This window comes from Gymnoscopelus braueri (assembly GCF_963280865.1).
Source record: "Gymnoscopelus braueri genome assembly, chromosome: 17".
NCBI classification, from domain to species: Eukaryota; Metazoa; Chordata; class Actinopteri; order Myctophiformes; family Myctophidae; genus Gymnoscopelus; species Gymnoscopelus braueri.
The window spans coordinates 41,518,728-41,545,724 of NC_137617.1; the positions used below are offsets into that span (position 1 = coordinate 41,518,728).

General features: G+C 41.5%; 2 protein-coding genes across 2 annotated transcripts; one reads left to right on the forward strand and one right to left on the reverse strand.

Annotated features, from left to right (window-relative positions):
• Positions 1 to 388: 388 nt before the first annotated feature.
• On the reverse strand, positions 389 to 17,337 carry sfxn2 (sideroflexin 2). The gene is made up of 12 exons (XM_080455399.1): positions 17,258 to 17,337; positions 12,254 to 12,518; positions 11,222 to 11,392; positions 10,164 to 10,262; positions 9,705 to 9,780; positions 7,420 to 7,505; positions 6,012 to 6,072; positions 5,501 to 5,567; positions 5,269 to 5,318; positions 4,758 to 4,807; positions 4,594 to 4,641; positions 389 to 3,765 (listed from the first exon to the last, which is right to left on the reverse strand). Exons 2-12 carry the CDS (start codon positions 12,400 to 12,402, stop codon positions 3,666 to 3,668), a joined length of 957 nt encoding a protein of 318 aa, XP_080311525.1. The 5' UTR covers positions 12,403 to 12,518; positions 17,258 to 17,337; the 3' UTR covers positions 389 to 3,665.
• Positions 17,338 to 19,747: 2,410 nt separating this feature from the next.
• Positions 19,748 to 26,337, forward strand: arl3b (ADP ribosylation factor like GTPase 3b). The gene is made up of 6 exons (XM_080455409.1): positions 19,748 to 19,800; positions 20,918 to 21,061; positions 21,734 to 21,850; positions 22,342 to 22,392; positions 23,300 to 23,485; positions 24,669 to 26,337. Exons 1-6 carry the CDS (start codon positions 19,798 to 19,800, stop codon positions 24,714 to 24,716), a joined length of 549 nt encoding a protein of 182 aa, XP_080311535.1. The 5' UTR covers positions 19,748 to 19,797; the 3' UTR covers positions 24,717 to 26,337.
• The last annotated feature ends 660 nt before the right edge of the window (positions 26,338 to 26,997 follow it).

Here is a 26,997-nt window from a genome sequence, read left to right on the forward strand (position 1 = left end):
AGAGTTACAGACCTCTAAAGGGTCCATTTGGAACTTCCTCAGGGAACCCTGAGGGTCCCTGGACCCCACTTTGTGAACCACTGCCATTCGAAACTATGTTGTTTTTCTTTTGCCATGTTATCTTAAAGGCATTCCTTAATCTTAAAACATTCGCTCTTGAGTATAAACTTACGGTAAAACGGTAATTTCAGTCATTTTGTGTTATTCTTATTTTATTACATCCAGTATTATCATCACTATCATTTTGCTATATTATTGTTAGCACAGTCTTTTTGTGGAACAAGCCACAACATTTCACTGCTTGTACTTCTACAAATAATAATAACAAGCCTATTATCATATATTCTTTAAAACTATTCTATAATCTTATTAAAATGTGTATTTGGCTGTTTTGTGACTAAGCACATTTCACTACAGGCAGAATAATGAAGCACTGGCAAAAAGTAAAGCTCAAGGTTTATTCCAGCATTATAACATTGTATATATATTGTATAATAACATCATCACAGCATCATTTTCTGACTTAGCAAACCGTACTGTTGAGGCAATTCAATCTCACGACAGCCTCCATTGTGCCTGAAGAGGGCAGTATCTCTCCATCTTTCTCCAGCCTAGAAGGCTATGGCAGGACTATGCTGTCACAGCATACAAATTATTTCTTAAGACTTTGAAATGAATGATTCACCAGACGAGTGGTTCTCAAACTTAATTTTTTAATTTCAAGGAACCCCCAGTTTGGTATTCATTAGACCTCAGACCCCTGACAGCGTACAAATGGAACTAAATAGATCCGTAAAGGGCCCATTTGGTTCCATTTTTAGACTGTCAAGAGTTACGGACCTATAAAGGGTCCACTTGGTACCTAACTATCAATCATTATGCTGGGGACCCTCTTGGAATCCCCCTTGAGGACCCCTGGTCTTTGAAAAACACTGCACTGCACCACGAATGCCACATAAAACAATGCTTCAACAACCATTATGTCTTGTTTCACAGTAAACTCATTATCTGTTGAAAACTGCAGCAGCACTGGCCCGGTCACTTAATATAGAAGGCACTGATTTGGAAAAGGAGACTTATGTTTATAAAGGCAAACGGAAACATCAATGGGCATAGTTTAAGAATCACAGTAAAAGGGCCATGTCCACACAAAGTGTTTTTTTGAGCTGCCAGTGCCTGTCTTCCATGCATTTCTATGGTAAAGCGGAGCTGGTGCGCTCATCTTCCCAACGCCGAGCATCGCGCTTCAAAAGTTCGACTTTTGGAGAGGAGCGTCGGTCATTTGGTCCTCCTGATTGTATGTGACAACACAGTAATTTACAACCACGCGGTGAACTGTTACTACAACCATGAGAAGTCTGTGTTTACATTGTTTCAGCTAAACTATTTGTGCTAATAACGCAGAAGAAAGGACTTTAAGCACAGAAATGGTTGATCGGTTCGAAGGTTACAGGTGTTAATAAACACGGCGTGCGACATGGACATGATATCGTCTCTGTCGGGTGGAAACCTCATATGTCCAAAACTGTACATTTTCATGATTAAAATTCAAAAATAGCAAAAGTAGCAGATACAAGCACACAGCTTTTGTGTGACGCTGCAGCATGATCAAGTAGGGTGTTCATTTACGAAAAAACACAGAATATGGAGATAAGAGGTTTCTGCCCGACAACAACGATATCCAAAGCGCCCATCTGCTCATAAATGGCTTTCTGTGGACACGGCCCCTAATGCCTAATGCATGCTCCGTTGTACGACGGTGTTGCGCACTGAAAATAGCAGATATACAAGCTTTAAGATGTTCACAACCTAAAAACCATTCCCTCATCCATCTGTAGAGAGGTCCTGTTGAGCAATATCAAAATCTGTCATGTTTTATACACTCAGATCCTCGAACAAAGTAAATTGCGAAAAGGTTTGTGGTCGAGTTTTTGTAAGCTGTTAAGGTTGTAAACATGAAATGTTCCAGAGAAGCTTTAAAATCTTTAATGTAAAAAACGATAAATCCTGTGGTTGGTTTCACAACAAGCGTCAAGCTGTGAGCTTATAAATATCTGCTATTTTTGGCACACAACCCCGTCATACGACAAAGTATATATTGGGCTTTGATAGGTGATAAGTGTTGCAGTTTAGCACCAAGCTGCTCTCTGGCAGAATTAAATATGCTGAATGATCCGGCAAAGCATTCCACTGTTCCTGAGGTAAGGTTTGGGTTCTCTGCAGGAGTACACAGTAACCCCCTGGATAATTCCTCGCCGTCGGGTCGGAAACTTATCCAAAACCGTTACTTTTCAGGAGGAAAAAAAATTAAGCTGTATTCCAATAGATCCAATGTAGTTTAGTCACAAGCTCTAAATGCTTTTCATTGGTTCAATATTTTTAAACCCCACAGTCACACTAAAATAGCGAAAATAGCTGATCTACAAGCTCATAACGTGATGCGTTTTTTTGCATTTTTTGCATTTTGCTGCTTTTGTGTGATACTCTTGTACAACGAAGTAGGGCATTCATTTATGTAAAAACATAAAAAGTTCATATATGGAGATACAAGGTTTTTGCCCGACAGCGATGAAAACACTTAGTTTTTTTGTTGAAGACAGTTGTTGGTTGATATCATCATAGGCGAAAACTTATTAGGTGAACATTTGCACAAAAAAAAGAAAAAATACATTTTGCGGCATGGCTCTGCAGGAGTCTAGCCGTCTAGAAGGTCTGTCTGCTTGACAGACATGTCTATGTGTGTGTGTTCAGAGCTAATATCGCAAACCGCTGGACTGATCAGCGACTAATGTCTTGTGCACACTGCCAGTAGGCCACAGAGGTACCGCCCATAACGTTTTCCAAAATGTTTTATACTTTTGGAAATGTTTAAGTTAAATGTCATACTGGAAGTCAATGGGGCTCAGATCGCACTGAAACCCTGATCAAATATGGAGTCTTACATCATAGATATATGTCACTCACAGGTGACTGACGTCATCGCTGAGTGACGTCATAGGTAGGCCCGTCACAATTATTATATAATCGTCTAATGGCAATTATTTTTGCACAATCGTTATAATCGTTTCCATGTTTTAGAAATTAGAAATAGCAGAAATAGCAGATCTGCTATTTCTGCTATTTTTACACGTATAAAATGATTAAATATGTAAATAATTTCTTTGTATATTGAAGTTATTTGTCATATCTGCCCTGTGGATTTTTTGATTATGAGGCCCAGAAGACAAATAGATTGTATTTGTATTCTTAATGTTCAATGCCAAACACACAATTAAATCGTTAATCGCAATTATTTGAGTGACAATTAATCATCAACTTAAATGTGTAATCGTGACAGCCCTAGTCACAGGCTGGCTGACAAGTCAGGAATCCACAATGGAGCCACGGCTTTTCCACGTGGATCCCCAGATTCACATGATCCGATTATTAACTTTTTCCCCCAATAACAGCCGATCTAAAAACTCACAATTCATCGAAGTAGGGCTTAAGTGGTTAATGAATCATATACTGTAACCCCCTCAATCTATAATATATGTCTATATAAAAAAAAGAAAGAAAAAACAGTTTGTAACAATTTCACAATGTCTCCCAACAATTAAAAAAATAAAGGACCATTTACATGAGGACATCTGTGTGGTTTGGCATGCAGAGAAGGCTGATGGACTTCAGAGGCCTTTGTTGAAGTAGACATGTTGGACACGCTCTCCATACTGAGACACGATGGAGTCTCTTAACTCTGGCTCCAGCTTAGACACCGCCATGGAGCTGTGGGGAGAGACAGAGAGAGAGAGAGAGAGAGAGAGAGAGAGAGAGAGAGAGAGAGAGCAAAGACAGCATACATGTGTATGCAGACACAGAGAGAAAGGAAATACAGAAAACATGCTCAGTCAGAACGTTTGGCAATTATAAATGGTTATGATGTCACCCTACTTGGTTAGAATTAGGTATGGAGTGATATGGTCAAAATCAAATGTTTACTATGTTTTAACAAATACCTCAGTACTGATATTGTGACAATATTGTAAGGATGACTTACTGGTGCGTTCATTAACTATTTACAAAATGAAAATAAATAATAGAACCGCCAGAACAGTCAGGTAAGTTCAGAAAATGACATCACTTCACTTTACTTTAATAAAGCCTTCAAAACCAGGAAGAGAGAACTCTCATGCCATATCACAATATTACAAAATCCAAGATGATATCCAGTCTCAAAATCATGATATTGATATAATATCAATATATCAAGCTTGAGGAACCGAATAGAACATGGCGCCACTTCTCCATTGAACTTCAATGGACGCGGCCGCCATGTTCTTTTCTGTCGCCCCATTACTTTGAATGGTGTGCTCATTGTTCTTGATAGCCCAACCCTACTTGGGGTATGATGGAAAAGTCTTTCTGCTGTTATGCATGTACATTTCTAAAACTAATACTTCATACGACCTTCAATCTGATTGTTCTCTGTATAAAATACTTGATAAACGCACGCCTACTGTAGGGCTGCATAGAATGCATTCAACCTATGCATAAAGGTGGTGCAATATGCTGCAAATATGTGAGTGTATGAAAGTATTATGACAGGCTAGTTACCATCTCTGAGGGAACAGCGAGCAGGCAGCAGGGACCATGAAGACCAGGCTGGAGAATTAAAACATCTTTAGTAATAAAACTGGAATCTTTCAAAAACACGTGATCTGAACATGCGGCCATGGTAATAAATGTGGTGGGGAAAAGTTCATTAAAAAGCAACTTACAACCCTCCCACCAGCAACACTTGAATTGGTCCATGTAGAAATGTGATCCTCTGCCAAAGACACAGAAATGCACGTTAACACACTCATCTACACATTCAAATTAAAGATGCAATCCGGAACTTATTTTAATGAATAAAACATTATTTTAACCAATATGTACGGTAGAGTATGTTAATACAATATAACTAGTACATCTGCAGTGGTTGAAGGTGGTCTACCTAACTCTTCCATTGAGACATTTAGACCCTGGTCTACTTGTAGTAAGTAGACCAGACCACTAAGTAGTACTGCCTGCAGCTCAACAACATCAGAACAAAATCACCCCTTGACAAAAGGGGAGTCCATCTAGTCAGAGCGGCAGAACATTTGGTCTCCCATGTACGAGATTCAATTTAACTCTGAGAGTGTGCAAATGGAACCAAATGGGCCCATAAATATCCATTATACAGCATATGAGATCCATAGGAATGGTAATAGTCTATAGTTTGAATACTTCATGTGAACGTCTCACCTGCATAAACTTATATTTCTCCAGCCTTTGCATCATAATGGGAAGGATAACTGGGGAAGGAAAGACGGAAGGAGATGAAAAGATTGATAAATAGTCTTGTCTATCCATAATAACATATGGATAGACAACATAATATCTCCAACAACCACAGGAGACAGGATCCATTTTTGATACATGCTCACATAGGAAAACATGATAACTATATCAAATAAAATATATGAATTCTTCCTACTCATGCCCGGTGCAGCCATCGTGATCCTAGAGATGACCACTTGAGTGATGCCCTTAGCAGCTGCTTTCTACAGAGGGAACAGAGGGAATATTTTTTAAATAAATGCTTATTTTGGATGCATTTCTGCTTATTATTAGACAGTACAATAAAGACAGACAAAAAGGAGCGTGCATGTGTGAGTGTATGGGTGGATGTCATGCACATTGTACAGCATTTTGGAAGGTGCATACATAGAAATGCACCATTTACCATTTGACAGTGAGCTAGATTCAAACCCAAACTATTGTAGAGCACTGCACCAATTTCATTGTAACTGTGTACTTGTACCTGTGACATTTATTGTAACTTGTATTTGTATCTGTGAACAATGACAATAATAAACCTATTACCTATAAAACATTAAAATGTACCATCCTTAAACTAGAGGCCTAAGTGGTTGAGTCAAAATGTCATCCACCCTTACAAATATATTTTTAAAAGTCACTAACCCCGTCATATTTCAGCTGCTTACCTTAGATTGGCCCAATTTATTGCCATTCTCATCGGTCACAGCAATGCCATTCAGGATCTCCCTTAAGACAGATGTGAGAACGGGAGTTAGAAATGAGAAGGACAGAGGAGGATCTAATATTCAGTCATTTCATCTCATTGATATTTGCATCTAATCAGTGTTTTTTTTTCTGCATTTGACTTAGAAAGCCTAATACTTCAGTAGTTGTTGATCATGCACTAAAAGCAGAGTGTGTTACTTGAGTGTTGAGGATGTGCAGGTATATGTGTACAATATGTAATTATAAGTATATGTCAGTATATGTATTTATGTAAACAGATGCGCCATGAGGCGTGCTGTTCTTTAAAAATGTTTTAATGTAAAATCCCAGGTGTATAAGCTTAGTGCTTCTCCCTATTCCTTTTTCGGGCACTTGGACAATGCTGCAGTAGCAGCATGTGAATCTCTGGGAACTAACAAAATGTATTACACTTTTTATGTTATGTGTCCAATATCGGAAAATGAACTGAACTGAAGTGTAACCTTTGTGTGCTCAAACAATCAACAGACCAGGCCTCTTGTAAAATAACAAGACAAGAGCAACCTATAAAAAAATATACCAGTGAAAACTGTTAACGCAGGCAAGACTGCCTGCGTTCATTTCCACAAAGGCTCATACACACATTGACCTTTTATTGCTCATGCTCCAAATGTTCCAAAATAGCTCTGAACGCCGGCACTGGTGCCCTACAAACATTTATCGTAGGCAAGAGACAAACAACCTTTTGACCAGAAAAGACCTGACAAAGACCTTCTCAGGATGAGACATTGTTAGTCTTGTCTCTTGTCTGTAATAAATTTCTCCGGAGCACGTGCGTGGGCACAGTTTAGCACCGGAAAAAGCAAGCATTTTGCTCTGAACAGCTTTTTTCAAAATGGCCACCAGAGATGAAATTTCAGCACACCTCTGCAATAAAATCCATGTGACACAAAGCAACTCCTGCCTGGTCTGACATTATTCTTTTGCTTTTCTAAAGGCAATGTTCAGACTAGCAGCCCATATCAGATTTTTGGCCTAAATCAGATTGGTTTTATCAAGTCTGAACAGAAAAGAAAACACACACATGGAAACTGATTGTGAATCACATTTGAACCACATTCCTAAGTGGTTTGAAATGTGATTCAAATCTGATTTCTAAAGATGTGTCGCACCGTCTCAGTCTGGATACTTGGACACTGAAGCACGATGTATACTTCATCGTGTGACGGTGTCACTCACTGAAAATAGCCGTTCTACAGTACAAGCTCACAATGTAAAACGGTAGATATGCTATTTTGAGATTAAGGTTGAGATTTGAGAATGAAATTTGCCTCCAGTCATACTCTTAACAAAGCCTAAAGCACTGACTCTAGCCAAAAGGGGACTCACTGTTGTCTCATCATTGGAATGTTGACGCAGTTGGCGGATGCCACCGCTGCGAAGGGGACCCAGCGTGCCACCAGGGGAGGGGCTTTCTGCAACCACAGGATGGATTCAAACAAAGCAAATCACAAGAGAGAAAACATAGTTAAAATAGTTTAAAAATATTTGATCATCCAGCATGTCCTTATATAGATGAAATATGAACAGATCAAATGTTACAATAATACATGCGTTTTAAAGATTAACATGTATTGATCCCTGGAGGCCATTCAGGAATTGTATAGCAAAATAATTTCATGTCAGTCAGACTCCAATTCAGTGTCATGATGAGTACACAACCACAAATCATTTCTTATTACTTCATTATGTGAATACTCTATTTAATTACACACAAATCATCATTCAAAACAGCAGCACTCTTTTGGAAAGACTACATCAACACTGTTTGTGCCCGACTGATAGATTAGTTTGGCCGATATATCGGACATTATTTGACTTTTTTGAGGACATCGGTTTCGGCATGCAGTCGATGTGTCCTGATTTGAACCACTTTTAACTGCGTGTTAAAAGTTGTTAAAACAAGAACTCCAACGTCATCTCCCTGAGCACTGGGCTCTCCCCTGGGCTGTGTTCTGACTCCACTGCTGTTCACCCTGACGACCCATGACTGCTGTGCTAGGTTCAGTACCAAATCACATGGTGAAATACGCGGACGACACAACAGTCGTGGGCCTCATCAGGGACGACAACGAGAACGCCTACAGGGAGGAAGTGAGACAGTTGGTGGGCTGGTGCAACACACACACACAACCTGGTCCTGAATGTCAACAAGACAAAAGAGATCATTGTTGACTTCAGACGGAACCAGCACAGCCACACAACACCACTCCTCATAAATGACACCGCAGTGGAGGTAGTGAGTAGCACCACACAAGTTCCTGAGGGTACAGGTCACGGACAGTCTGACATGGTCCTCAAATACGGCCTCTCTTGTAAAGAGAGCACAGAAACGTCTTTTCTTTCTACGCCGGATGAGAACAACATCAGGACAGACCCAACCCACCCACATCATGGAACCATGTTCACTCTTTCACTCTGTTGCCCTCTGGCAAAAGGTTCCGCAGCATCCGGTGCAGAACAGCCAGATTTTGCAAGAGTTTCTTTCCCCAAGCCATCAGACTTGTGAACTCTAAAAAAGTGAAATAGTCCCCATATAAGTGCAATATCCCCCAACCTTTCTCCTATATGCTGCTGAGGACTCCTTGCTGTGCAATATTTCTGTCTCATTATGAACTGACTGTGATTGTATTTATTAGTGGTGATTTTAGTATTGTAGTATTTTAGCATTCTTTTAACTAGGAGTAGTTTTAGATTATAGTAAGCCAGTGGAACAAAATTTCGTTCAATTATGCATTTCATGTATTATTGAATGACAATTAAGCTCTATATCTATCTATCTATGTTCCTATTTTGGAACTCATTATAGGTGTCAAAATCAGCAGATCTACAAGCTCACAAAGTGCGGCATGTTGTAAACTTGTAGATCAAGTTTACAACTTGATCTACAAGTTAACTCATTCACTGCCAGAATAAATAAATAAATCTAAAAGTTATAGGTGGTCTAGGACTATCAAAATTGTGATCTTTGCTAAAATCCCACGAACAGATCAAATCTTTCTACCACACATATGAAGGTAAACTGTGGAGAGAAAGACGACTGATGATGATCATGATTGATCGTGACTACTGCCAGCTGATTACTGCAGCCAGTAACTATTATTCATCTGTAATATTGATTCACAATATGGGTAATTTTTGGGTAACGAGACAAAAACTGAAGAATGCACAGAAATACTGGCCACTGAGTGAATGACTAGGCTGTTCCAACTTCTGTTCACTCCTGACCTAATAACTGAGCCAACATAACCCAAACAATGACCTTTAAGTCATGCACTGTGTGTGTGTGTATTTGTGTATTTGTGTGTGTGTGTGTGTGTGTGTGTGTGTGTGTGTGTGTGTGTGTGTGTGTGTGTGTGTGTGTGTGTGTGTGTGTGTGTGTGTGTGTGTGTGTGTGTGTGTGTGTGTGTGTGTGTGTATTAGGATTAGAGTAGACGTTTACAGATGAGGTATAGAAGTGTTGTGCCCGTGTCGTGCACCGAAAATAGCCGATCAGCTTTAAGATTAGTGTTAATAGTTTTTTTTATGTCATCCATCATAAAACCACCGTCCTAAAATATTCATGTCCTCCCAAGTATAGTAATACAAACGTGTGTATATGTGTTACTTTTTACCTTTGTGTAGAGGTTAAGTCCCACTGCTGTTGCTAAGGCTGTGCTGGTTGCCGTAGCATACGCTACTCCAATCTGCCTACGATGAAAAAAATCACAATTAATTATACGAGTATATTTCAGCTCTGTGGTAAACACTTCTCCATTTTCATATATACAGTATATTATAATGAACAATATGAAACATCAATATGTTGAAAATATCCTCATCTTAATGTGTCTTTGCAACAACGTAATGAAAAATACCCTAAATCAGTTCAAACGTCTCTGCATCGCTTCCCGTTTAAACAGTGTTGTGCAGAAATCTGTTTCCACCTCAAAGAGACCATTACTGGGACATGGCCAATATCACACTTAAATCCATAAAAATCGGCCTGCACTGGTGCATTTTGAAAGAGTCTTTCAACCAGCTGCATTCTGCTCTTGATGTTAAACAGTGGGATGAAGAACACAGGCTCTTACTTGGGAGTGATGGGAGAGGCAGCGTTACGGTTGGTGTAGTTAACCAGAGCATTGAAGGACTGATTCACCCACTGCCAGAACACCACCGCAGGGACTGTCCTACAGAGACACAGGGAGACAGAAAGACAGAGAGAGTGAGGGGGGGGTAAACACTAAGCAATGTCACTGTTAAAAACTGTTTCTGAGTTTATATCTGTAGCTTTGCCAACGAGAGCGCAAGGATTTGAGGGTCGTAATGAAGGTCGGTTCAAAGTTGGCTTTTAAAGAGCAACTAGGGGCCGCTAGGGCCTGGGTGGCTTTTAAGACTCTTAGGAGATGATTACACAGAGACACATCACTATAAAAAAAGGCACAGATGCTTCAGAAACGCCTTAGTAAAAAAAGGGTCTGTGTCCACAGACATCACAGCCTTGGATGTGTTTTTTGGCTGCAAGTGTAGCAGTAGTGGCTCAGAGCATCTGCCTGATGACAAAAAGCCTAATATCTCCTCCAGTCAAGGGGGAATTCCCCTTTAGGCTAATGGTTAAGATATTGGCTTTCCACATGGGAGACCCGGGTTCGAATCCCACAAGCACTAACACTGTTAGCACTCTTGGTTAAACGCATGAGACATCAAATGCGACTCCATTCCTTGCATTGAAAAGTAGAGAATGTTTGAACTTTTATGCACATCTTAAAAACCACTAGAAAAAACATGACACAGTGCAAGAGAGGAGTGCACGCCGTACCATAGGAAAAGTGGCTTTGCTGGCGACGCGTTTCTAGTGGCGTGTCTCGGTGTGATCGCCCCGCCCCCTTAGGCCTCTAGTTTTACGTGGTAAACAATATTTATCGACAGTACAATTGAAGCTTGTAAAATGTTTGAAAGATTTTCAAAGATTACGACTATAATGACACGCCCTAATTAGGGATGCCAGTTTGAAAGTGATTTAAAAAAGAATCGGGACACATCGGCCACATACCGACTTCATGAAAAAAAACAAATAAGGCCCTATAATGCCCAAATAAGGCCCTAAATACGACGTTGAGGGTCGGCCACAGAAAAAACACGGGTGTACCGGTAGAACTGCAGCATGAAGCCAGTGATGGCCATCCCTCCGGGGACCTGGAAGGACATGCGACCGATGAGGTTCATGCGGTCTCCTGTGTCTGGGTGGAAGGCCGAGTCGTACAGCTTCTTGGCGTAGTGGAGCTGTTCCTCTGTGGTGCCTGGGGGAACGGAGCCCGCCCTGCACACAACCGTTCAAAACACACACACACACACACAATACTTGTGAGGATATCAACATTTTAGGACGGCAATTTTATGAGTGCAATATTTTGTAATTATTTTTGGCATTTTTAACAGTAAGCCTAAAGCCGAAAAATAGCAGATCTACAAGCTCACAACGCGTTGCAGCTTGTAGATCGGTAAATTTTTTTATGCACGACACTAAGTAACATAAATCATGTTTAACTCTAATTCCAACCCCCTTAACCTCTAAATGTCCTAATCTGAATCTTGTCCTAAACGTATCTCTAAAAAAATATGTTTTACCATAAAAAACACTTTTTTTCCCAGTCAATGTCATTTCTGTGTATATTGCTAAGTTATTTCTTATTATCTGCCATGTGCAATTTCTGCCTAAAAAAAAGTTATTTTGATGTATGTTTTATGCAAAAAGAATAATAATTATTATCATCATAATAATCATAATTAATTGCAATTTGTTTTACAACAATTAATTGTCAATACAAAATTCATGATGGTGAAAAACATGACAAAACTGTTGGTCTGTCCTTCCTTAGTTGAGTGGAAGCTACACTGTAACGAATGGAAGCTACACTGTAACTAACCACTGAGAAAACATTGAAGACACTAATGGGTGATTTATACTTAGTCGCGTGCCAGACAGTGTCACGCACCAAAAATAATGTCACGCTGCCACACATCAAGCTAGTAGATCTGCTGTTTTCGGTGCACGACACCAGTGCACAAACAAGTATAACGGGCCCTCTCGACTCGCATGATGAAATAGCTGTCAGTAACAGGTGACACGTGGTTAACGCTGGAAGCAAACATGTTAAGTAGGTCTGTGTGAGTTCTGTACCTGCAGCTCTCTACCAGGGCTTTGGCCTCGTCTAGGCGTGCGTCGGGCAGGGCCACCGTTCTCCAGTCAGTGATGTTGGCAAAGTGTTTCAGTCGGCCCATGAATGTGGACTGGTCCCATCGCGGTGCGTCAATGTCAAATGAACTCATGGTGGCTCCTTTAATGTCCTTTACAGTCTAAATATGACAATGAAGCTCAATATAGAGCGGTGCGGGCCCTGTAGGGTAGCCTCTGTTAAGTCCTGCTCAACTGCTATAATCCCCGCCTGAAGAGAGAGAGAGAAAAATAAAGCAAAGTTATGCCATTATTACAAATACAACAAAGAGGCTGCAGTGTTGGAACTTGTAAAAAGGAAATTCTTCAAATTGTAATCGCTTTCAATAACCCAAAGGCAAAGTATCAGAATTCTTTGAACAGCATGTCCCCCTCCAGCGACAAACTAACTAATCCCTCTGCTGTCCCTGGTTCAACAACGGCCATAGCTGAGTGTTTAGTGAGCCCGCCTAGGGAGCCAGAGGCCCTGGTTGCCCCAGGTACGATTCCAGGCCACGCCAGCATATGTGTCGATGAAATGAAATTTGTCCCTGAGCAAGACTCTTAACCCCTAATTGCTCACAGGCCCTCATTGGCAACAAGCCCGCAAGGACTTTCATGAACGTCCTGTTAAAAGGAATTATCCATCCTTATCCTATCCCCTAACCAGTCTAGCCTGGTTTAATAGATGTTTAACTAGAGAGGCCTAAGGTATAGCACCTTTTAACTCGCCTGTTGAACTGATAATCAATCGGCTGATTGTTTGACCAGATCCAAAGCCACTATGAGAATATGCTTTAGGCTGTGGAAACCAACTGTTGATGAATTGTATTGATGCTTATCTCTCTGGAAGGAGCTAATGTCTCTCTGGGTCGCTGATGGAACTCCACTTAACCAAGGCATGTCGAGCCTTTTTATACTGTTGGCTGCGGCCCTAATGTCACTACGGTGATGTCAGGTAGTGTCAGGCATATCCATATATGGCGCGGGCTATGTCGGTTATGCCCAAATCTGGGACTATGATGTCACAGTCCTGGACGTTTCGGTTATCTCCATACATGGGAGTTCCGGGAGGGTTCTCTGATGTCAGAGCTAGGTATGCCAGGTATCTCCATGTATAGTCGTCTAGGAGAGTCTCTATGATGTCCTTGGGGAGGTTTGTCTCCATCCTCCATATATGGGAAGGTTAGGATCAAATAGGTCATTAAAGTTCTGGACTGCGTAAGTCATTCATCCCCTTATATAGGTTTCTGGGCATCCTGCCATGGTCCACCTTGATGTGTTATCCATCTATGGCCAATACTGGCCGACTTGACTGACTGTGTGTGTCTGTGTGTGTCTGTCTGTCCGTCTGACCGTGTGTGTCTGTGTCTGTCTGTCTGTCTGACCGTGTGTGTCTGTGTCTGTCTGTCTGTCTGACCGTGTGTGTCTGTGTCTGTCTGTCTGACCGTGTGTGTCTGTGTCTGTCTGACCGTCTGTCTGACCGTGTGTGTCTGTGTCTGTCTGACCGTCTGTCTGACCGTGTCTGTGTCTGTCTGACCGTCTGTCTGACCGTCTGTCTGACCGTCTGTCTGACCGTGTCTGTCTGTGTCTGTCTGACCGTGTCTGTCTGTGTCTGTCTGACCGTCTGTCTGACCGTGTGTGTGTGTGTCTGTCTGACCGTCTGACCGTGTCTGTCTGACCGTCTGACCGTCTGTCTGTCTGTCTGTCTGTCTGTCTGTGTGTGTGTGTGTCTGTGTGTGTGTGTGTGTGGGGGGGGGGGGTGTCAGTGCAACGTCTAAGAACTTAGGCTAAGTTGTGACACAATAAACACACAAAGGCCCCTGTTGACCCCTCCCACCGCCCAAATTCTCAAGGGAGAAATGAGCTTTTATAATCATTGCCTAACATTTCATCTACCAGTTTACAGCCCCACAGGCTCACAGCTTGATCTGTGAGACCACGGCATTCCTTTCTCCACTGACTAAATAGCCACAAAGAAACAACAGCTGGCCTGGCTGCAGAAACACAGTCTGTTGCTACATTACAGCTGTATCTGCCCAGTCGGTACATAGCAGCCTCCTGATTCACCTGTGGTAATGGAACTCTATAGTGTTTCAACCACCAGCAGCGCAAATGTACCTAGTGCTGCACAATTAATCGAAAAAAGATTGTGATCTCGATTCAGACACCTATGCAATCTCGATTTTAAATTATGGCAATTTTTTTTTCAAAAATAAAAAAAATAAAATAAACGGTTGTTTTTTTTGCTTAATGTTTTTATATTTACAAGAGAATTGTGTGAGAATCGTGTGAGAATCATGATCTCAATTCTTATGGAGGAAAATCGTGATTCACATTTGAGCAAGAATCGTGCAGCACTAAATGTACCCTTACCGTCCTGAAACTCTGATTTTAGAGCGTAGACTGGAGTTCTCCAGTGTAGTTTTGTTCAGTGCTTCTCAACCATGTTTTAATTTCGAGGACTACCAGTTTGATATCGTTGCTCCCTGTCGGACAGAAACCTCTCATCTCCAAGAACTTTTTTGTGTTTTCGTTTGTAATCAATGCCCTACTTCATCACACTACACTACAGCGTCACAAAAAATATATAAAAAATAGCAGATCTACAAGCTCGAAACGTGGGCTTGTCGATGTGCTACTTTTGTTATTTATTTATTTTTAATGCTGAAAAGTAACAGTTTGCTACATATGAGGTTTCCACCCGACAGAGACAATATGCATTATGCCACGGACCCCCAAATGATACAACACAGGTGGTTCCACTTGTACACTCTCTGGGTTACAGGCCCGTTTGGACCCCTGGTAGGCCTTGAACAATGTACAGCACAATGCACTGATAATCTTTTTGCACCTTAATGTCGAATATCATGTACATACCTGCTGTTATGTCCATGCACCTTATGTCTAACCTCATGTACATACTGTAAAGAATACAAGAACTCGCTCCAAAACACGCTTGCCCCGGGGTAAATCTGGCGACCTCGGAACGGTCGCCACTCACTCAGGTATTCCTAAACGTAACCTCAGTAAAACAAATATATGTCTGAACCTAAACCTTATTCCTAAACGTAACCTCAGTAAAACTACGCCTATAAACCTAACCTTATTCCTAAACGTAACCTCAGTAAAACTATGTCTAACCCTAAACGTATTCCTAACCTTAACCTCAGCATAAACAAATACAAGAATAAAAGACACGCTGGGGGTGACTGGTCCACGAAAAATAATGAGGGCGGGTGTGTTTTGGGACGAGCATTCCGGTTACCACTGTAACAGCTGGATATGCTATGTACTGTATTATGTAGATATGTTTTTTCTCTCTCTTTGCTCTCCAATGCTGCCAGATCAGGTGAAAGAAGTGGGAACAAGATCAGGAGGTTCAGTCTAGTGTAAACCTAGCCTGAACCTTGGCCTGGCATAGCCTGGGCTGGCCTTGGCTAGCTGATACTGGGTTGGGTGCAGCTGCAGCTGGAGCCGTTTGTTTACAAAAGCCTGGTCAAGGTCTGTGGCAGCATGGGGAACATTGGACACAAGCCAGCTTTGTGAAAATGGCCTTCATAGTGTCAAGACATTATGATTATTAACAAATTTATGATTGAATAATGTGCATGGGTGAATATATGCAAACGATTAATGAATTTACCATTGCTGAATAGTGTTAAAAGGGTGGGGAAAAGGGGGGGAGGGGGGCATGGTGACGAGTAGTAGCCTTCTAGAGAGGTTTTAGGTTACACTTTGAGAATGAGGGGCTGGTTCTTTTAATCGTGCAGTCCCAAAGCTTGACAAACTGGATCTAGAATGCATGCACAGTCGCACACACGTGGGTTAAAGGAAGCAAGAAGTAATATAGCAGCTGCAGTCCTACAGCATATGCATACATGACCTGACCTGACCTGACCAATCTAAAATCACTTGGATTACCTGGACCGTGAGAGGTGATTGGTCGAATATGGGTCTACACACTCTAGAGCAGTGGTTCTCAAACCTCTTCATTTCAAGGTTCCCCCATAACTTTGAGAGTGTACACATGGAACCAAATGGGTTCCATGTGTACACTCTCAATGTTACAGACCCTGTAAGGGTCCATGGAATCCTGAGGGTCCCTGGACCCCACTTTGAGAACCACTGCTCTCTACAGTATGTAGGGTGGCATGCTGGCATCATCATCACCCTTGCAGCTAGCCATGGTTCACATGACGCTCGTCTGTCACGACCGTCATGGATGAACTTCAACCTGGTGTTTGCACTTTCTCCATTTACAGCCCGTACATCTACATAAACGTTCGGATTTCAAATATAAAGTGCTTACCCCTTGGCCACGGATGTTACAATTCTACCCGGGTGGGTATAAGTACCCGTATAATCCGTATTGTTCAATAAAAAGCATTTTAATCCGATCGGTGGCCATTTTCTCATAGAGTTATAATGTATCAACGTGCAATACACCTACCAACCGATAGGGTCACACAGTTGAAAGCATATGGCAAAAAATCGGAGAAAATGGCCACCAATCGGATTAAAATGCTTTTTATTGAACAATACGGAAGATACGGGTACTTCTGAGGGCCCGTACATAATTGTAACATCCGTGGCCATGGGGTAAGCTTTTTATATTTGAAATCTGAACGTTAATGTAGATGTACGGGCCGTAAATGGAGAAAGTACAAACACCACGTTGAAGTTCATCCAGGACTGTCATGATATGACAGTCATGTTTCAGGTCTACCTTGCAGCACTTACACCACAACAACAGTCCTCTCATCACATCCACTCTGATCAACGTGTGTCAGTCATTTAAACATTGCTGGCAAATCGACACACAAGCAGCAAAGAGTGATGCAACTTAAGAGCCAAGTTACTCGTATAGCAGCTGTGCTGCTGCTCTGCAATAATAATGACATTATAAACCACGCATCACAAGATATTATGGATGTATTAGCGGCTGAAACAAAATAAATAAATACGCACCTTTCCTAGGATTGCTAGAGTAGTATACAGGGGAGATAAGGCTGTCAAGTATCACATTCGGCCGTGTGGCACTACACCGCGTCACCAGCAGTGTTGCCAGATTCGGCGATATAAACAAGCAACCAGGTGTACGAAAACAAGCCCAAATAAGATTAGACATGAGAAAATAGCATAACATGAAAAAAAAATGGAAAAAAAATACAAGCTCGTAGCTTGTAGATTTTTAAAATATATTTGTTTTAACATTTTAAACACACAAATCTTGTATGGGGTTCCCTGGCACAAAATGTGTTCAGATGGGGGTCTTCTGTTGACAAATACATATTAATTTGGGGGTCCTTGACATGAAAATAATTTAAGAACACTGGTTTAAACAACAAGCCCAATAAGCGACTACACTTCAGAAACACACAGCAACTATGCAGAAAAACAAATCCAAATTAGCTTATAATAAAGAGACATGGCAACACTAGTCACCAGCGCCAGGTGGAAAGCCTGGTTTCTATTACAAATCAACAGGCGTGATCCGGACTACAGCCCTCCTACTGTATCCGGTCATTTACACGCGCACATACATAATAAACAAGCTTCCGTATCCGGTCTAGTCCCCAGACCGGACCAGCAACCTGCAAAGCGACTTGATCCCGGTCTTAAAATACTAGCGTAGTAAGGGGAGGAGCTGCTGTCCAATCACAAGCCAGGGCAGCTCTGCTGTTGTCCAATCACAGGCCAGGGCAGCGCCCGCCTGATATACTCCTTCGTAGGACGGTGTCGCTTGCCAAAAAGAACAGATCTACAAGCTAATAACCAGTCAAATAGTGACGGCACCAACCTACAGCTTGTAGATCTGTTCTTTTTTATCAAACAACAACAAGACATTAAACTGCTATGGTTGTATTTTAAAGCACTGAAGTTTAACATCACATAACGACATATTCAAGTAAAGTTAATACAAACAAAAAAAAGATTTTTTTTTTAAAGAAAGAAAATAGAAAAAAAGAAAAAATAAGTTTAAATGTCTGTGAAAAAAAATTCCCCTACTCTTTTCCACCTGTAATCGTGTGACGTGACAATAAAGTTGATAAAGCTGATTCTGAAATAACTTGAAACAAGTGCAAAAATCTAGGTTTGATTGATGTAGTTTATTTAGAAAGACATGAGAATAGTACATGACAGTACATAACAGTACATGGAAGTACAAATTCACAATACAAGGTCTACTAAACTGGAAACCCTCATTAAGCATTACGCTTGTTTAAGATGAGGACCCCATGCACACAAATCATGATGAAATATAAGAGGCAGGCAGATATACACACTACTATACAGAATGTCATACAATCAGCTTTCAGGTTACTGGTATGACGAGAGAAAAAAAAAAAAATATATATATATATATATATATACAAAAGAGGAAAATGAAAGAGGGGGGGGGGGGGGTAGGGAGGGGTAGGTTAAGACTTAGACAGGGGCCATTTTCGAATTGCAGCCTCCTGAAGGTGTATCTTTAGGGCAGTTTTGAAAGTGAGTAGGGTTTTACACTCCTTTACTCCTTTTGGTAGGGCATTCCACATTTTTGATGAATAGCATGAGAATGAGTTCATACCCTTAGTTGAGCCAAATCTGGGTTGAACATGATCAGTGGAGCTGCCTCTGGTGTTATGATCATGGACTTCATTAACATTTTTGAAGTATTTTGACAAATACAGGGGGATCCCAATGTTGTGGTGTATCTTGAAGACCAGGCCCATAGCAAGTTGCTGTACTCTGTCCTCAACCCTAAGCCATCCAATCCTAGCAAAATGAGCAGGGGTTAGATGGGTTCTGTGATTGAGGCCAAGAAGTAGCCTTACAAGTTTGTTTTGGGATGTTTGGAGCCTTGTTTTTAAGGCCTTGGAGGTGTTGTGATACCATGAAGTGCATGCATAATCATAATGACCTTGAATGAGGGCCCCTGCAAGAATCTTCAGAGTATTCTTACTGACTAGGCGATCAATCCTCCACAAATAGCGTGTTGTTCGGTTGACATTTTTTATCACTTTTTCGGCGTTTTTGTTACCGGAGAGGTTTGCCTCCAAGATGGAGCCCAGGTAGGTAATTTCATCCTTTCTTTTGATGACATTATCACCCACTTTGATCGTGAAACTCTCTGCCTTGCTAAGGTTAGGACTGGACCCAAAGAGGATGGATTCAGTTTTACCCAGGTGTAATGAAAGTTTGTTGTCAGAGAGCCAGATGCATCCAAGGTGACCCCAGCTTTCTGCACCCCAGTACTGGAATACAAGAAACCAACCACATTTGGTTACCTATCCAATACTGTGACTTTTGTAAGAGAATGCCGTTTCTTTAATTCCGTTGTAGTTTTGTCAACATACTCGGGAACAACATTCAGTAAGTCACCAATCCCGGTGTAACACCTATCTCTGCTGCGTGCCCTTGCGACGTGCTGCGCATGCGTGTGACGTCTGTGCGTGCGTAGTGCGTCATCCCCCCTGGTTACCGTCGGCGGCGTCTTGGGGAGACAGAGATAAAGCAACAAGATGGTGAGTTGTTTCCATCTGAAGAAAAATGACATAATTAGCCTCAAATGCAACACATTAAACTGTAAACCTAGCGATGTTACTGCACCGTTTGACCCTCTTGTAGACAACCCTAACCATTTAACACACCACGATCCGAGGCCTTTTGCTTTGTGTGTGAAAAGAAATCAAAAGATCCGTTAAAGGCTACAGCAAAGAGAGCCTGTTGCCTGGTCCAGTTACCACGGGAGATTAGCCTAGCACGTTAGCAGCGAGCTATGTTTAGCTGCTGTATTATTAGCTAGTTCTTCACGTTAGAAATTAGCCAGCGAGGCTAGTTCTCATCAGACGATGAATTGAATACACAGACAGTCAGGACCGACCCCAATGGAAACAAGCCATAGTGCTTTCTTGGGTTTAATCCTTTTTTAGCATCCTTTTGTATAGAACTGCACCTCTGTGCTTTTTTTGTTTGTTGCAAACTGTTAATAAAGTAATCAATCAATCAATACAGAGAGAGAGGCTGTGCATCCTCCAAGTCAAGGGACCACCAAGGGTCCGAGTGGACCACCTTTATTACAGGAAACAAGCCCTTTGGGGGGCTTTTTGTGTTATCCTTTTGTATAATCGTACCACTGTACTATTTGCAAACTGGTAATAAAGTATTCAATCAATCAAAAAAAGGGGATGCAACTCTGAGGGTGTATTTGGTTCCATTTGAACACCCTCACACTTACATTAATACTGAGGATTTTTGCAGTGGATTTGACACGGTGTCGGTGTGCAAGCTCCATTGTTTTTGTTATTTTCAGAAACAGAAAAGAAAATAAGAGGGAGGGAGGGATGGGGGCAGGGAGAGCAAACAATCTAAAGAAGAATCATGGTGTAATATGTATATCAAACTGGTGGTCCTTGAAATTAAAACGGGTCGAGAATCCCTGCTGTAGCTACATGAGATGGGAGCTATAGTGGGATGGATGGATGTATGGATGGGTGGGATGCCATTCTAAATGGTGGCTGGCTTGCTACAATGCCCTCCCTGTTTGCCACCGGCGGCTATCATCACATGGGGTGTTTGGAGTGTGTGTGTGTGTGTGCTCACCACTCTCCTCGTCCTCGTCCTCGCTGTGTTGCGTTGCAGGGCCTGCTGTCGATACTGCGCAAACTGAAGAGCACCCCGGACCAGGAGGTGAGGATTCTGCTGCTGGGCCTGGACAATGGAGGAAAGACCACCCTGCTCAAACAGCTAGCGTCCGAAGACATCAGCCACATCACCCCCACACAGGTACAGTGTTGTAGAGCAGTGGTCCGGGCCGGGGACCACCAGTGGTCCTTGAGGAGGTTCCAGGTGGTCCCCAGCTAAATGATGGAGAGTTGGTAGCCAAATGGACCCTTATAGATCTTTAACTCTTGAGTGTGTAAAATGAAACCAAATGGACCCTTATGGGTCCATTTGGTTTCATTTTACGCTCAAGAGTTCAATTATTGTTAGACATGTGCATTACTTAATTAAATAATTGTTATTTTGATCAACGTTTGCCTGTCATCTCTCCTATGGTAACAACATCAATACAGCATGGAATTGTGGACAAAATCTTATCCAACGATAACAAAATATTCTAAGTCTTGAGTCTGAGAGGCTAAATCTCATCAAATGGTGGTTCCATGGCTCAAATGTCGAATAAATAATAACCTTGATATGAAAAGGGTTGAAAAAAACACTGTTGTAGAGGACTGCTTCTGAAAATATTTCAAGTCGAGGAAGGAGAGGGTGAGCAAGCTATCCGTGTACGAAAGTATCTGTGTGTGTATTGTATGTATCCATGTCTGTTGTTCATGTTTGTTCGGATGTTCGTAATGATGACAATTTGTAGTTCTATCACCTACCTTTCTGAAGAAAAGAAAGGAGCTTGTACTGACTGATACCTAACTGTTCTGTCCGTCTGCATGTTTATAGGGCTTCAACATAAAGAGCGTCCAGTCTCAAGGTTTCAAGCTGAACGTGTGGGACATTGGAGGCCAGAGGAAGATCAGGCCCTACTGGAGGAACTACTTTGAGAACACGGATGTGCTGGTGGGTGGGCAATTAACCGGAAATATATCAAAACCCAGTTTTAGAACCAATAACCGACGTAATCTTGTGCATGTAGTTAAACAGGTGTTTTATAATCTACTAATTCGATTAGTCTGATTAACCACAACCCTGTTCATTGTACAATGGTGGGGAACAAAACAAGTGAAAATAGCCAATCTACAAGATTGTATAAAATAGGGATAAAGTGGATAAACTGATTGTCATGCTATATTAACTAATGTTGCTGGAGATCCCCTGGAACCTCCTCAAGGACCACTGGGGGTCCCCAGACCTCTCTTTGAGAACCACTGCCCTAGCACTTCTCTTTCCTTGTGTCCCATCTTGTCACGTTTTTGTTTTTAGATTGATACACGTTAAACCATGAAGATCTATGTTGGTTACTTGTTAAAAACTTTTTTTGCGCATTGGCTTTGTTTGACCACAAAATGTTAAGAATTACACAATTTAAATTGTCATGCATTGTGTTTCAGATTTATGTCATCGACAGCGCAGACAGGAAAAGGTTTGAGGAAACAGGGCAGGTAATTAATTATCACATCCTTTTTGTACTTTTATCATACGTTCATGTACAGGAAAATATGTGAATATCCTTTTTGTGTTATTTAACCCCTAGTGTCCCTATTCTGTGCACGTTACAATAGGTGAACATTCAATGAACATTCTGCAAAAAAATGCTGAGCTACAAGCTCACAAGCTGCGACGTGTTGTAGATAGCCTATTTTTGCCTTTAGGCTTACGGTTAAAAATGGCAAGTAATTGTGAGAATGTGCATTCATAAAATTGGCATCCTAAAATGTTGAGGTCCTCACAAGTAGAGTTGTTCCGATACTACCGATACCAGTAACGGAAAAGCTGCCGATACTGCTTAAAATGCTGGTATCAGTATCGGCGAGTATGCCATTCCCATACCACATAATTTAATCACATGATGATATCTCATTTACATATTACATATATATATATATTTGTAATGCTTCAGTTGATGTTGCACGACTGTTTTATACTCTTACTGTGCTATTTACATTATTATTTTACTAACTAACTTGTAGCTCCACTTTTATAATAATAACAATTATTCATGGAATTTTTATTTATTCTTAGATCAGTGGTTCTCAAACCTTTTAATTTCAAGGACCACCATCATTCTGAGAATGTACAAATGGAACTGGAAATGGTTCCATTTGTACGCTCTCAGGGTTACAGACCTGTAAGGGTCCCTTTGGAATCCCCTCAAGGAACCCAGATAGTCCCCACTTTGAGAACCACTGTCTTAGATCTGTTTAAATTACACACTGGTATCAAATCGGTACTCGGTATCGACAGATACGCAAGTTCGCTATCGGGAAGGAAAAAAATTGTATCGGTATTCGGTACATCTCTACTCACAAGTATAGTAACACAAACTGTGTGTGTGTGTGTATGTTCCAGGAGCTTGCTGAGCTGCTGGATGAGGAGAAGCTGAGTGGGGTTCCAGTGCTGATCTTCGCCAACAAGCAGGACCTGCTGACGGCGGCCCCGGCCTCCGAGATCGCCGAGGGTCTCAACCTGCACACCATCCGGGACCGCGTCTGGCAGATCCAGTCCTGCTCCGCCCTCACTGGTGAGGGCATTCAGGTAAGACGCGTCTATACTTCAAGGACCCCCCAGGGGTCCTTGCTTGAAGGGAAATGATTGATAGTTACAGTAGGTGTAACGCAGTGTAGATTGGGGTCCAGAGAGATCAAAATAGTTTCAAATGGGGGTCCGTAGCCTAATAATGCATATCAAAATGGGGGTCCTTGAAATGTTTGAGAATCACTGCTACAACTGTAAATATCATGAAAAAGTTTGAGAACCACTGGTCTATACATACACGCACACCTTTTTGATTTAATTTGATTTATTTGACGTTAGTTTTAAAAGAAAACACATGACATAGTAATGCGTCTCAAAAGAACGTCAAAAAAACCAATAAAGTAAGAGATTTGTGATCCTCCTTGGTCTCGGACAAACGAAACAAAACAACAAAGAACAAGGTCTTAACACACACCAGATGATCATCTACATTTTACTGTACCAGATCCTGGACACGTACTGTATGTCTAGTATGTCGTAGGGACCTTTGATGCTGAGTGCCAAGCAGGGAGCCATTGGGTCCCATTGTTGTAGTCTTTGGTTATGAGCCGGTCCTGGAATTGATCCTCCCAATCTCAGGGCGGACACTCTTAACCCATTCAATCCGGGAAGTAACGCATCCCGTGTCATTTTAGATGTCTTTGGCTATTCAAAAACAGCAGATATACAAGCTCATAGCTATGCTATTTTAGAAAAATCGTGAAAATGTGTGCAAATCTTTGAATATACTGTATATTTTTTTAAAGCAAACATTTGTAAAATATTTTTGTTCCAGGGACCTCCAGAAGCAAAGATTTTAGTTAAAAATGTTGTTTCAAGAAATATATGTATTCAAAGATTTGCGATCAAGATGTTTAAAAAATAGCAGATCTACAAGCTCGTAGTGCGGCACTCGGTGCCGTGCTATGAGCTTTTAGATCTTCTATTTTTGAATAGCCAAAGTATAAAATAATGGTTGTAGCTCAAATGACACAGATGCGTTCCCGGATTGAATGGCTTAACAACCAGGCCACTGAGCTGGTTTATTACGACATCTCAAACACCAGACAATATCTAGTCTCATATTACGATATCGATACCGAGATATATATATATATATATATATATATAGACCTAGTTGTAGTTCTCGATAGTCCTCGTTTTACTCTGCTTTTCAACGCCACGTTTTCTCTTTCCCTTTCAGGAGGGAATGAACTGGGTATGCAAGAGTGTCAACGCAAAGAAAAAGTAGCCCCGCCTCCAGTCTTCTACTGCTCATGGGGAGCAGTAGTAACACACACAACACACACACACAACACAACACACACACCTTCAGTGAAATGGGATATACTACCTGTGAATGTATGCACACTACACTACTAATACTACATGGACTTGAAGAGAGTTTTTAACCCCCCTCCGACGCCCGTGACGCCCCCCTCGCATCAGCAGAGTTCGCTAATCGACAAACACGACCTCCTCGTCTGTCCCGGGACAACACCGGGGAGGGCGGTCGGTCGGCTCTTCAAGGGGAAGCCATGGCATGCCGGGGCGGCGCCCCACCCGCCCTCTCTCCCTTTGCCGGGGAGGAGAACCACCCCGGCCATTCCCCAGTCTTTCCATCGGTTAAACCTCGGCGGAAAACCTCAGACATTCCACTTTAACTGCTGTCCTTCATTACGCCTGATTTACGCTTGGTTTCCGTGTGTCGCTCGCCGGAAATGGCAGATCGAGCTTGATTGGTTAGATCGGGCTGTTTTCGGCGCGCAGCGACACCGGCACGCAACTAAGTATACATCACCCTTTAGAACAGTGGTTCTCAGATGACTTTGAAGACCTTTAAGACCTTTTTAATACCTCAAAAATAAAGAAAAAAGACCATTACTGCATCAAAGGTCATCAACAAACTATACTGTAAAACTGGTCAAACATTGGCCAAATTGTCAAATAATATAAGAAAGAGGCAAACGTCGTGAAAATGGCTATTTTCACAATATTATCTGTGGAACCAAGTCAAAATGCCTCAACTCATACAATTCCAAGTGCTTGTCAGAGTGGGGGGGGTCCCCGGTTCAAATATGATTATTTTGCGGGGTCCCCAGCTGAAAAATGATTATTTTGAGGGGGCCCCAGTTCAAATATGATTATTTTTGGGGGTCACAGCCTGAAAAGGTTGAGAACCACTGCTTTAGAACACCACCACGCCTGTCCTCTTTGAATTCCCATTTTACTATGCTGTCCCGGTAACCAACTGTACCCCCTTTTCTGTCCGTTTTCCTCCATCTTTCTTCCCTTCTTATTTATCTCATCTGTCGTTGGTTGACATGTTGTGTTTGTTTTTGGTTTTTGGTTTTGTACTGTATCATTCCACAATGGCTGTAAGCGCTTTCCTTGCTATGGCTCTGTTTTTGAAGTGAGGTCTATTTTTGTAATTCTTTATTTATGGTGAAGTAGAGTTTTAGGGCGCTTCCAAACAACAACAACAAGTGGCATGGTGTGTGTGTGGGGTTTCTAGCTAATGGGTCTTCAACAGGGGGTCCGGGACACCTAGGGGTTCCTCAGAGTTACTACAGGGGGGCCGCCAAGTCTTTGTGTGATAGGAACTTTTTTTTTTTTTTTTTTTTTTTTATCAACTACTTGAACTCTCGCATCCCTCTTCTGGGAGGAACATTCGCCGAAAATAGCACTTCTACAAGCTCACAACGCGTCACGCTGTGACGTGCTATGAGCTTGTAGATCTGCTATTTTCGACGAAAAGGTTTGGTGTTGAAGGGAAAAAACTGCAGAGCAAGTACTGGGCCAAAGATCAAGTTTACTATATATATATTGAGTGTTTAAGTGGTTTAAGTGGTTAAATACCCATTGACATGAATCCAACATGAATAGAAAAGATAATGTGTAAACAAACAAACAAATTATTTACACGACACTGATGTGCTGTCAAACAAGTCTGTCTAATCTACGAAATCTATGAAAAATATTAAATCGGCAACACAATGTTATACAATATTTATACAAAATTAATCTCTCTGCGTTAAGGGTCCTTGGCCTGAAATACGTTGAAGACCCCTGATCTAGGATGTTGGAGGAATATTGTCTGTGCTCAGCTTCCCCTATAAAAGAATGATACATGTTAATATGTATAAAAAAAAAGGGAACATAATGAAATGGTTAAGAGACACTACATTCTTATTGTATTAACTGTAAATATGTTGGCCCTATGTTTGTATGTTACATTATGTGCACGTTATAGAGTATCTGTTACCCGGGCTGTACACTGTAGTCTATAATGTTTTGCATATTATCTAATATAGGCTGGCAGATTTTTAACAAATATATATGTGGATGATGCAATGGCATTTGTTGTTTTTTTTGCTTCACGGAGGTACTGAGGGAATTTGCCCGCAGGTGTTTCCTTTTGATATTCTCGAATGTCATTCCGTCCAAAAGCATTAAAGGTACGTGAATAAAACGGTTGTGAGAAATAAAATGGCTTCCCAAAGAAGATTATTTAAGCCTGATTTATATACCTT

Bases quoted from the DNA above. Each gene is read 5' to 3' on its own strand.
- sfxn2 (XM_080455399.1), bottom strand. From the start codon at position 12,402: ATGAGTTCATTTGACATTGACGCACCGCGATGGGACCAGTCCACATTC. The intron at 9,781-10,163 runs GTAAGAGCCTGT...TTTTCATCGTAG, and splicing joins GCCTCTCCCATCACTCCCAA to GCAGATTGGAGTAGCGTATG. The intron at 6,073-7,419 runs GTGAGTCCCCTT...ATCTGTCTTAAG, and splicing joins ATTCCAATGATGAGACAACA to GGAGATCCTGAATGGCATTG.
- arl3b (XM_080455409.1), top strand. The intron at 21,851-22,341 runs GTGGGTGGGCAA...ATTGTGTTTCAG, and splicing joins TTGAGAACACGGATGTGCTG to ATTTATGTCATCGACAGCGC. The intron at 23,486-24,668 runs GTAAGACGCGTC...TTTCCCTTTCAG, and splicing joins TCACTGGTGAGGGCATTCAG to GAGGGAATGAACTGGGTATG.